At 47.8% G+C, this 12,597-nt stretch overlaps 1 protein-coding gene across 1 annotated transcript; it reads left to right on the top strand.

Moving 5' to 3' along the window:
• The first annotated feature begins 3,182 nt into the window (after positions 1-3,182).
• On the top strand, positions 3,183-10,564 carry ERP29 (endoplasmic reticulum protein 29). The gene is made up of 3 exons (XM_063143784.1): positions 3,183-3,323; positions 6,661-6,799; positions 9,126-10,564. The coding sequence occupies exons 1-3, from the start codon at positions 3,186-3,188 to the stop codon at positions 9,629-9,631; spliced, it is 783 nt and encodes a 260-aa protein (XP_062999854.1). The 5' UTR covers positions 3,183-3,185; the 3' UTR covers positions 9,632-10,564.
• Positions 10,565-12,597: the final 2,033 nt, after the last annotated feature.

Genomic DNA, 12,597 nt, shown 5'->3' with positions numbered 1-12,597 from the left:
GTGTTTGTTTTTCTCTGCACGGAACAGAATGAGAGGCATGGCTTTCTGCTACTCAGCAGAGGTCACCAAGGTCTTAGGTAGGTGTGGTTGCCAGTGGTGGTGAGTGTCTTTTACTAGCTTCGTTGGACCGTAAAAGCCATCGTGCTCTGAATGACTCCTGTTGTGGTACCTGATGCCCGTTTGGCTTGCTTTTGAAATGAATGTGTGTTGAAATCCAAGGCTTTTTTTGTCCCTTTTAAAAATCCAAAATGAATTCTTGGAATGCTGAGTAATCAAATTTTCCCTCTGCGAAATGGGTATCCTACACTTTCGGGTTCTTAAAACGATTGCAAAGCTTTCAATACCAAATCAAGGAAAGGACGCCATTTTTCCAAGATGCGAATATATAATTAGATAGTCCTCACTCTTCTGTTACACAGAACGGTTAATTACAATTATTTTTTAATGATTATTGTTTGGGCTATGCAGCAGAGGCAATTCTAATATTAACCATTCCTAGCGCTTCTGTCCACTACAGAAAGAGAATTCGGAAAGGAACCCCCCCCCTCCCAAATATTGGAAAAGTTTTGATCTTTGTGAACTATACCACAAAACAGGTTCTTAGCAAACCAGAGGTTTTCTTCCATCTGAATTTGCAAAAGAATTTAGCGCTGTTGTTTTATCCCATCTATTGCAGAGGTTTAGCAGACACGCAGGCATAGGAGAAAGCTACAAAAACGACTGTTTACAGACCAAGAGTAATTAAATTGCTTTTAGGTAGTGTTGGATCATGAGCCAAGATCCTTTAGCAATTATCTCTGGCTACCATGTCCTTCATTAAATGCATTTTCTTGTGGATCAAGCTGAAGGGTGTTAATCTGACCACCTTCCTCTCCGAAAAGCAAACTACATGCCCTTGCTGTGTTGTCCGTTTTGATGGAGGGGTTTGTATCTTTTTAGTAATTTTTAACTGTTTAAAATTTGCATTTATACTTTGCAATTGTTATGTTGAATCATGGGGTGGGCGGGTTGACTTTTATTTTATCCTATAAAGGGGGTTTCTGTTATCTGCAAGTCACTTTGGAGGTTTTTACTTTTTCCTTGATTTGCGCTCTCTAATTTATGACTCTGGAAGATCTGTAAAATGCTTCAGCTGCTGATAGGATTTAAGTAACAAAACTGCTACCAATCTGCTTTAAACTGGATGGGTTTATAATTTATATTAAAAAAAAAAGTCAGTTTCTTTATAAATCAAGTTTTGCTGCCTCTTTTTTTTCCTCTTTCAGGTTGGGAAATGTCTAAAGGAGAATTGTCTAATCCCCTTTTTCGTGGCTGCGATCCTAAGGCTGCGATCCTATGCATGTTTTAGACCGGAAAAAGTCCTACCACTCACAGCATTCCCCAGTCAGACTTTCGTAGAACTTCTTTCCCTGTCTAAACAGACAGAGGATCGTTGTGCCTTAAGTTGGCAGCCATCACTACATCTTGTGGTAGCCAATTTCATAGTTTAACTGTGTGAAGACGCCCTTTTTATCTGTCCTGAATCTCCCAGTGTTCAGCTTGGTAGGATGACACCATGTTCTGATATTTGGGGAGGGGGTGAAAAAGATCCCTCTCTCCATACTACGCTTGATTTTGTACACCTGTCTGGCCTCCCCTCAGCCTGCTTTTCCCCCCAGCTAAACAGCCCTGCTCCTGTAACCTCTCATAGGGGAGCTGGTCCAGCCTTGTGAGCATTTTAGTTGCTGTTTTCTGCACCCTTTTCCAACTCTACGATACCCCCTTTTCAGGTGTAGCAACCAGACCTGTACACAGAATCCCAAGTGGGACTTGCCCAAAGGCTTCCAGTGGGAACATAGCTGAGTTGGGATTTTAGACCCAGTTCTTCTCGTTCTGTTGCCTCCCACGCTCTGGGGGGGACGGGACCTGAGCATTCCTACCTGGGATATCTGGCCTTAATCCAAGATGCACGGAGAAGACTGCGGGTTCATTTGCAAAAGGCTCTCTGTGCATGCTCTGTGGCACTCCCCTTTCCCAAAGCACTGCAAAGCCTACAAAAAGTCCCAGATGAATTCAAATGCCCACTACGCCATGGAAGCTCACGGGTGGCTTTGGGTCAGACACTTGACTCTCAGCTCGACCTACCTCACAGGGTTGTTGTGAGGGTAAAAACAGGAAATGGGGGGGGACATGGACACCGCTTTAGGCTCCTGGGAACGGGGGTTGGGGATCGGGGGAGAAGTCTGAACTTAGATGTAGCAAATAATACTCGGGGTGTTTATTCAACACAGAAGGAGGGGAAGGCTCTCTGCACATGCTCTTGAACCCTGTTTTTGTCAAGTGCAATAAAGGAAAGGGGGGATGATGATTGGAAAAGGGGAAAACAGGCTCTGGGGCTGAATCCTGCCACAAAAGCAAGCCCTGCTTCCTCGCCCTCTGAAATGCAGAAGTGGGCATGATTCAAGGGGCATGATGCAAGAAAGGCAAATGCTATTTTGGGCTGCATTAATAGAAGTATAGCTTCCAAATCGCGTGAGGTCCTGGTTCCTCTCTATTCGGCCCTGGTTAGGCCTCATCTAGAGTATTGCGTCCAGTTCTGGGCTCCACAATTCAAGAAGGCCGCAGACAAGCTGGAGTGTGTTCAGAGGAGGGCAACCAGGATGATCAGGGGTCTGGAAACAAAGCCTGGAGAAGAGAAGATTGAGGGGAGACCTGATAGCACTCTTCAAATACTTGAAAGGTTGTCACCCAGAGGAGGGCCAGGATCTCTTCTCGATCCTCCCAGAGTGCAGGACGCGGAATGACGGGCTCAAGTTAAAGGAAGCCAGATTCCGGCTGGACATCAGGAAAAACTTCCTGACTGTTAGAGCAGTACGACAGTGGAACCAGTTCCCTAGGGAGGTTGTGGTCTCTCCCACACTAGAGGCCTTCAAGAGGCAGCTGGACAACCCTCTGTCAGGGATGCTTTAGGGTGGATTCCTGCATTGAGCAGGGGGTTGGACTCGATGGCCTTGAGGGCCCCTTCCAACTCTGCTCTTCTGTGCTTCCAGGAGGCGGCCCTTTGACAGCGCCTTCCTTGCCTGGGGGAGGCGGCGGCTGGTGCAGTGGCGCTGCCGCTGGTCACGTGGCCAAGGCCCCTCCCTCCCGCCCTCCCTGCCAGTAGAACCTTCCTCCTCCGCCCCCCCCTCCCCTCCCCGGCCCTCGCCATGCACACGGTGTTGCTCGCCATGGCTCGGAGGAAGGTCGTCTTGGCCGCTGCGCTGCTCCTCTGCGCGGCCCTGGAGAGCGGCGCCGCTTTGCACACCAAGGGCGCCCTGCCGCTCGACGCCATCACGTTCTACAAGGTGAGACACCCCCCCCACCTGGAGAAAGGGAGGGGGGAGCGGGCTTGCGCGCAGGTGGGAGGGGGCGTCCTCTCCACTCCCCCCTCCCTCCAGCACCCACCCGCGCCCCTGATGGCGCCTGGCACGCGCGCGCGCACACTGAACTGGGCACGGTCTAGATCCGCTCTGGACTACAAGTCCCAGCAGCCCCAACGCGGCCAGGGGTGATGGGGTCTGCCATCCCCAAATATTTAGAGGGCGGCTTGCGGGGGTGGGGGGCTGTTCTACCAAGATCGGAAGGAGGGAGGTTTCGTTTTAGGGTTAGGGTCGCCCGGTTTTGCTTTCGTGGTGGGCGCGCCTGGTCCGCGACTCGCGTCCGTTCGCCAGACCCGCAAGAGCGCGCTGGCAGCCGGGTGCCGGTAGGTCCCACCCACCGTGCAGACCCCCGCCCCGCTTTTCTATGGATGAAGGGCGAACCTGGCAGGCTCCGGCGCCACGCCCCCTGCCCTTATTGCGGGGGGGTGGGTGTCCAATGGCATCGCCCCCCCCCACCACAAGTGATTCAGGGGTCTCCCCCCCAACCCGGTGCAGCTCCTCCATGCGGCGCTGGAGTGTTGGACTACAACTCCCATTGTTCCCAGCTAGCATGGCCGATGGTTTTGTCTGACCCAGTCCACATCTGGCCGCTTTTCATGCTGTTGAATACATTCATCTCATTCGTTGTTTCCAGCTTGGCGCTTTGGCTTCCGATACAGAACTGGGCCTTTGGAGGGCAGAAATGTGCCGTTTGGGTCATGCTGATTATTGCATTAAAAAGGAGGGTCTCTCTTTGTGTGTGTGTGTGTGTAATATTAAATGGGAGAAAACGCCTGGGTCCCTGGGCATGTTTATCCCTTGTGCATAGCCTTGCAATGGGCGCGGGGGGGGGGGGGAGCTGTCATTTGCCTTTCTTTTTCCTCTCTCTCTCTCTCTCTCTCCTTCCATTGGCAACTGTGACCCATTTCTCCCCTCCCTGCGTTTCAAAACCCAATAGGGGAGAGGAAAATCCGCCAGGGAGCTGTCGTCACACCTCACACCGTCGCCAATCACAGGAGTCCAAGTGGACACCCAGGGTGGTGCCAAAGTCCCCTTCGCTTCCCGACTCGAGGGAGGGCAGGCAGGCAGGCAGGCGGCAGGATTTCTGCCTGGCATCTGCCCCGGCGCCTCTTTCAAATCCCAGAGCCTTCTCGCCAAAACAAGCTCAATTTTAAAACATGCAAATTCCCCTGAGCATAAGCAGAGTGTTTTTCTCTTCGAAGCAAGCACATGGCAGGAGGATCAAGTGCTGGAGGGTGGTGGGGGTTGAGAAATGGTTGGGAAGAGAAGACGGCCCTGCTGGATTGGACCGAGGGACCAGGGTGGTGTTATGGATGCAGTGGTGCAGTGGTCCACCTCGGAGAGCTGCTTTAGAGTTCGGACTGAAACCCAGAGCGGTTTCACCACCCTACTGACATCGGAGCCACCAGCCTCTGCTGGCCAACCCCATGGCTGTAGGAACCTCATAAGTCAGCCTGGGACCAACAATTAGCCCTTCCCTATTTTTCATTTTCAGCATGAAAGGGCTATATTTCCTCCAGAGACAGAGGACCTATTTTACTTTCATGAGGACTAGTCAACGGGGGACCTCTTCTCTGTCATGAATTTGTTTAAATTTATTTATATAAAACATTTCTTGGCCTCCTTTCAGGACAGGAGCCCTCCCAAGGCAGCTTACAACAATACATAAAAAGCAGCAGCAAGCCCAGTTTAAATCCAGTTTTAAAAAACCCTTCAAGCTCACATCTTGTGCTGAAGAAGGATCCGTAATATTAACGCCACGTCACGCTTTTACACAGCATGTTTGGAGGGTTCAGAACACTTTATGATTGCACCTATTAAAGCTTTCGGCCCGGCTGTTTCCATGGGAAGCGTGGGAACCGCGGAGGCTGCACCCGAAACCGTGGGAGCTTTGGGCCTGTTCCGCTCCGGGCAAGCAAGCCACGCCTTGACTGAGTCTTCAAGGCTGGGCCCCCTGCGGCAACTTTCTCTGATGTGTGGGGTAGAGTACGTTGCAGCAGCTGCCCTTAGCATTAAGGGGGAAACTTGGTTACCTGTCTGTCGAATGGGATCAATAATGGCCAGCTCTACAGGAGTGTTGTGAAGGGTTATGTGAAGACTATGCTTTGGAAATGCCTGGTTTAAACAAGATGCTGAGCTGGCGAAACAGAAAGGCCCTACCTAGCTCGGGTGGGGCGCCCGTTGTGCAGGTTGAAGGTCCCAGATTCAAATCTCAGGTAGCATGGCTGGGGCTCTACGTCCCGCGTTATCCCTGCTGTTGGCCTGGTTCAGACAACACCCTAAACCATGCTGCTTAACCACAAAATGGTTAACGGAATGCATTGACAGAAAACATGCTTCAAACCCCAGCATTCCCCAGCCGGCATTAGGAAAACTGGGAGCCGCAGGGCATTTTTCTGTCCGAGCATGCATAGGATCACCCCTCAAAACTCTCAAGAACAAATTAGCCTTTCGGGGAAACCTTTTTCACAGCATATGCTGAGTTTTTTTAACTGACCCCAGAATAGTTGTTTTTGTTTGCATTTTATGCTTCTTCTGGTTTTAAATTTTGTATATTTGATTTTAGTGTTCACTGTTTTTAACTTTTGCACACCGCCCAGAGAGCTTTGGCTATGTAATTATTTATTGCATATAAATGTAATAAATAATAATAATAATAATAATAATAATAATAATTTTTCTTGTCATGATCTCCTGCCTTTACTATTCCAACAACTCTCCCAGACCTTGATATTTATATGCTACTACAGATAGATCCATTAATCCTTTTGAACCTTAAGGATTAGAAACTTGTATTTATATTCATTCTGAAAAACTTTCATTAAATAAAAATACAAGTTTCTAGCCCTTAAGGTTCAAAAGGATTAATGGATCTATCTGTAGTATAAAATTCATTATACTCTGCACCTAGTACCGGTTTTGAAGACTGGAGGCAGTGCAATTAAAGAACACAGACAGTCCTGTCTGTTAATGATGTTTTTAGGTGTGGAGTCAGTGTGCTGAGTCTTTCTTGATGTCTAGGAGCGTAACTGGAGTTGGGGCTCTACATTGACATGTGGGAAGGAGCATCAGAGTGCCTTTTTAAAAGCACATGCAAATTTCCTTTCTTTTAATGGCTGAGTAATCATTAAGAGCCCTGAGTTAAATATTCAATAATTGAAACACTCCATTTCTTCTGTATGCCATGGAATGGGCTCGTCCCGGGCAGGACACATTAAAAGTGGGATGGTCTATTGAAGCTCTTGTTATGCTCTTCCGTTAGGTGATCCCAAAGCACAAATTTGTCCTGGTGAAATTTGACACCCAGTATCCTTACGGGGAGAAGCAGGATGAGTTCAAAATCGTGGCCGAAAGTTCAGAATCCAGTGATGACTTTTTGGTGGCCGAGGTGGGAATCTCAGGTGAGTTGTTCTGTGGGCTTGCGCCCAGGTGTCAGGAGGATGGTCACCACTTCCAGACCGTTAAAACTATATTTGTAGACATGAGGTCTAGCAACTTGATTTATTTAATTTTTTAAAAAAAGAAGGCTGTGATCCTCCAGATGTAGAATACTTCATATCTTCTTTGGTATATGGACAGAAATACATAAAACCCTTCGTGTCTGTACAATTTTAGGAAGACATTTCCAGTTGATGTGGGGCTCGATTAATGTGGGCTGTGGACCGAGTAAACACATTTTTAGGGTGCAGAAGGAAGTGTTAGAAAGGAGCAGTTCATCAATCAACAACTGTCAACCAAGTGAAGCAATTTTAGCTGATTAGTCATCTGCCTTCAAATCAGTTTGTTCAACCCTATTGAGTTTAGATATTGCCAGACCTTTGAATGTAGGTTTCATTTTGACACGCAGAAGAAAGTGTACGAGTTTAATCAAACAGAAGCTACCTTTTGTGATTAGAAGGAAAGTGCTACCTATTATTATTATTATTATTATTATTATTATTATTATTATTCTCGTTTCCTCTTACAGTAGCACACCAGGCCCCAAATAAAAACCGAGCAGCAATGCAGAGATTTAAAATGCAGATTTAAAATAGCAGAGTTAAAAGACTAGGATAGTAAATTGCTAAAATACTGGCAAAATAAAAAGGTCTTCTTCATCTAGCACCGGACATTTTACCTCTCCTCTCCACAAAGTTTCTAAAGGTGATGCTTCTCTTTGGTTGTGCGGCTAGACCTACCTGTGAGGTAGGTAATTTAGGCTGAGAGACTGACTGGCACATGTCTAAGTCGGGATTTGAACCCAGAACTTCTGGATCTTAGTCATAGATTCATAGAATAGTAGAGCTGAAAGGGGCCTATAAGGCCATCGAGTCCAATCCCCTACTTAAGGCAGGAATCCACCCTAAAGCATCCCTGACAGATGGTTGTCCAGCTGCCTCTTGAAGGCCTCTAGTGTGGGAGAGCCCACAACCTCCCTAGGTAACTGATTCCATTGTTGTACTGCTCTAAGAGTCAGGAAGTTTTTCCTGATGTCCAGCTGGAATCTGGCTTCCTGTAACTTGAGCCCGTTATTCCGTGTCCTGCACTCTGGGAGGATCGAGAAGAGATCCTAGCCCTCCTCTGTGTGACAACCTTTCAAGTATTTGAAGAGTGCCATCATGTCTCCCCTCAATCTTCTCTTCTCCAGGCTAAACATGCCCAGTTGTTTCAGTATCTCTTCATAGGGTTTTGTTTCTAGTCTGGCCTTCCTCAGCTTCATGCCTTCCAGATATTTTTTACTTCAACTCCCAGCAGCCTCAGCCAGTATGGTCAATGGAAAGGAATGCTGGGACCTGTAATCCAAACTATCTGGAAGGCACTCAGTTGGAGAACGCTGCTCTAACCACTAAACCTTATTGGCTCTCAACAAAGAACCGTCCTCTAAGCTTGGAAGTCCCACTAACTGAAACTGTTCTGTCACCAACGAATCAACTGAAGCTTTGGTGGAGACTTGCAAATGTCCTCAAACATTATGTATTTCCCCCCCGCCCCCAGCCCATCTGCCCATGTACAGCTACATCAGCCGTTTGTGGCTGCAAAGAAAAGACAAGTTTTACGTGCGTCTGCAACTGGTAGACTTTCGAAATGATTTTTTTTTAAAAAAACTGCCCCTGATAAATCTGGTGCAGTTTTAGATGCGGAAATCCCCTGTCTAAATTGTCACCTGCCATTTTCTCCACCCCAGAAATAGGATGAAGGAGCTAAATGCAGGCGTAGGACCTCTGGGTTTCCTTGCGTGCCGACACCCTGACTGACCCTCACTTTTGCTTCATGGGGTGGGGGTGGGGGGCAGCTCAGCAAGGAAAATGGGCAGTTAACCTACCCCAAGGTCTTCTGAGCGAGTTGTAAGGCTCTGCTGATCTCCTTTGGAGTAAAGCCCCATTAAAATCCATTGGATCAGCCTGATCCATCCTGTACATTCTTGTATTTCAGAACAATAAATTTACTATTTCTTTATTTCTTTATTGCATTTCTATACCACCAATAGCCGAAGCTCTCTGGGTGGTTCAATGTATGGCAGTGTATGCAAAAAATAATTGATTAATCTATCAACTAAAATTCATAACATTAATTGACTGAGATTTCTTTGATCACCTGATTGCACTATGTTTATAAGTTTTCCCTTATTTTGGTCACCTAGAAGCCATTTTTACACGCCCCAGGCGATTAGAACAGTGGCTGTTGACAAGTGGGTTAGTCTGCTGATGAGCCCTAATATTATTTTATGACTGGACATCTGTTTTACAGATTATGGCGACAAGCAGAACATGGAACTGGCGGAGAAGTACAAACTGGATAAAGAGACGTACCCCGTGTTTTACTTGTTCCAAGATGGCGACCTGGAGAACCCTTTGCCTTACAAGGGGCAGGTCAAAGCGAGCGCTCTCCAGCGCTGGCTGAAAAGCGAAGGCATCTACATGGGGATGCCGGGATGCCTGAAGGAATTCGACACCCTAGCGAGCAAATTCATGAGCACCGCCAACCAGCCAGAGCGCCAGGCGCTCCTGGAAGAAAGCCGGGAGCGCCTGGCGAAAGCCAAGGAAACGGAGCGGAAGTCAGCCGAACAGTACATCAAGATCATGGCCAAAATCCTTGCCCAGGGCGACCAGTTCGCTGACAGCGAGGTTTCCCGGATCAGCAGGCTCCTTGAGGAGAACAAGATGAGCGACGGGAAGAAAGAAGAGCTCCAGAAGCGCTTGAATATCCTCGCTTCCTTCCAAAAGAAGACAAACGACGAGAAGGAAGAACTCTGACGCCGAACGGGAGAAAATGGCGCCTAAGCTGTGCAATCGAAGCGGGTCGAGTCCCAATCTGGTGCTCCTTTAAAACAAGCAAAAACACCCCACTCTCTTGCAAAGAGGCTGCAGCTTTCCTCCGCTGAGAGAACCGTTCTTCTTTTTGCTCTTTCTTAAATACTCTGATGAAGGCATCCCTTTTTTCGAGGGGAGACACTGTCATTGCCAACTGAAATCTCCAGTCCATCCTAATAGCACTGCAGTGGAAGATCCATGAATCCTTTATTTTAAAAAGGCAATGTTTCTTCCCCCACCCCACCCCCCAATGAAAGTTTTTTATTAATGTTTTTACTCACAGGTGCTGTCCTTATCAGGCGTGTTTTCAAGATGGCCGCCCTGCGGACTCGGGCAGCTCAGCCTCTTCTTAAGTGATGGGACGTTCAAGGTGGCCGTCCTTTGGACACTGGGCGACCTGTCGCCATTGTTAGAATTCTCAAGCTCCAATTTGAGAAGTATGAGACTTGCCGAATCCGTAATGTGGTCCACAACTCGTGTAATGTCGCCTTCTAGCTGTTTGAGAATCTATTTGGGCAGACCCAGGCAACAAAAACAGGTTTCCTGAGTCCTTGGTGGACCGTCATTGCGTTCAGCTTGGTATGGCACCACTCAGAATGGCCACCTGAGGAATATTGATCAGTGCCCTTGGAGGACAGAGGGACAAGATGGCTGCCCTATTGCGGTGCAGCCTGTCCTGAGGAATTTGACTGTCCACACAATGGTGGGTGAGGGTGGGGTCGTTTTTGCGTGCGTGTTTTTTGGGGGGAGCACAGCTTTGATTCAAGCCAAACGTTGTTCAAGAGTCTGAGGCGAATGTGCTGTTCGTCTCTTACTGATCAGTATTTGTGGTACGTAATTTGCTAATAAAGGTTACTGGGGAAAGACACACAGTAAGCCATGACCCCCCCCCCCCTGCTCTTCTTTTTCGCCATGTTGTTAATCAAATTGCCAATAGCTCCTCGCTGAGCTATTGAAAGCGGAAGTCTCAGATCTGATAGCTGCGAGCTGATATCCAGTGTGGAAACTGGCACTTGAAAATGGATCCGTCTTCCTAGTTTTTATCAGCTTTCTAGCACTTAGGCCGAATTACGCATTATGTGTGAATTCTGCAGTTTGCACGGCCCACGTTTGCTTTCTTTAAAGCAGCTGTGGAGGAGGGCAATTTTGGATCGGGGGCATGGCATAGGGGTAGAGATCACCCTCCCACCAGGCTATGGCCCCAATCCGATTTTCTCTCTCTCTCTTGTACGCACACACACACAGAGCTGCTTTTAAGAGCTCCCCATGGTCTTTTCCATTAAGAAAACTCTCAAGTAATATCTAGTTTGCCTGCAGACTTCCACTTCCATCTTCACTATCTTAAGGTCTAGAAACTTGCCATATATATATCAAACAAAAAGTGAAAACTGAGATTCCTAGGAAGCTGAATTCTCTGCCCAATTGCTAGGGAGAATTGGGTGAGAAGAGAGATGCTGAATTTTCCCAGTTCCTACCAATTCACCGCACCCCCACCCCCACCCCACAATTTGGCTTGTTTGGGTCTTGGAACCTAGCAGTGGGGAGAAATATTAGCCTGGGCTTTTCCATCCCCCAGGGACGGACTCTCCCCTCTGTGCGCCCTTCAGCATTACTAAGCAAATATGGCATTTCAGCCTTGGTGGGAATGTGGTAGCACGTTAGCTTGAGAAGTTTCTGAAATGTTTTCAGAAACATTTCAGAGGGAGAGTGTGTGTTTGATTTCTCTAAGGATGCAACCCTATGCATGATTAGACAGAAAAAAAGTTCCACAACTTTGCTAGCTGGGGAACGCTGGGAGTTATAGGGCTTTTTTTCTGTCTAAACATGCATACGATTGCGATCTAAGTTTGGGGTACCTGGAAACAAGGCCTCCTTTTTTGAATTCTAAGAGCACAGAGCGCAGTTGCCCAGCAATGATCAAAAGTGACTCTTTGGACACACCTTCCAGAGATGCTCTCCATGATTATTTAGCATCATTTCATCATCTTTGTGTGTGTTTTAAAAGAAGGGGAGCTGCCCATGATGGGGGTGGGGGTTACTCAACACAGAGGAGTGGAGTACCAGACAAGTTCTCTCTTTTTTTTAAAAAAAAAAATGGCAGCGTTGTCTGCGTGCGCCCCCAAACTGCGACAAAGGAGCCTCCTGTCTGATGCTTCCCTTTCTCAGTTCAAAGACACGAGAAGAATGAAATCTCTGGAGTTTTAGCCAAAGGCAAAATGAAGACATGAAAAGCAACCGCTCTGACGGACAGTGTAAAAACACTGTTCCAGGACAAGACCCCAAAAAAACCCTTGCAAGGCTGCCCCTCCCCTGGGTCATTTCCCTCTCTGAGGCCGAGGTGCTGATTCATTTCCAGAAGGTGCCTCTTCATGGGTGCAAACGGTTGTCTCCTCGAGCGTAAACACAGGTGGCAGGAGCAGCAGCCCAGTCGTCAGGCTTTTTATTTCCTCCTCTGTGTTGTGTTCCGTGTGTCTCTGCGTTTTGTGTGTGTGTTTTTAAAACAAGTTGTTGAGCAGGTACACTTGCTTAACGGTACCACTGTAATTGTAGCCTTTCTTTGGACCGGTGCCGAGGACATTTTCTCCCCTGTTGTGGAGGCCCAAAGTGCACACAAATCCCCTTCTTGCACCAGGCTGTGTTAATTCTGTGGAGTCAATTGGCCATTCGATGACCATGTTAGAGTACATTCCTGTGCCCTATCCCGGCGCACTAGGACATGGGTGGGTAAACCTTAGCTCTGGAGTTCCCCGATAGCCCCGCCCCATCCCTTGGCTCCACCTCCTCTCTCACTTGTTGGTTTCCCAGTTTTCGTGCAGCTTCCCCCCTAAAAGATGGAAATGCTTCTGAACGCGGAGTTACTGGCAGTGAGAGCGTCAAGCTACAAAAAACTTCCACACCTTGGACAGCTC

The sequence above is a fragment of the Elgaria multicarinata genome, chromosome 18, assembly GCF_023053635.1.
Source record: "Elgaria multicarinata webbii isolate HBS135686 ecotype San Diego chromosome 18, rElgMul1.1.pri, whole genome shotgun sequence".
NCBI lineage: Eukaryota > Metazoa > Chordata > Lepidosauria > Squamata > Anguidae > Elgaria > Elgaria multicarinata.
Note: the sequence above shows the minus strand (reverse complement) of the source record. Positions and strands in the feature narration are given on the sequence as shown.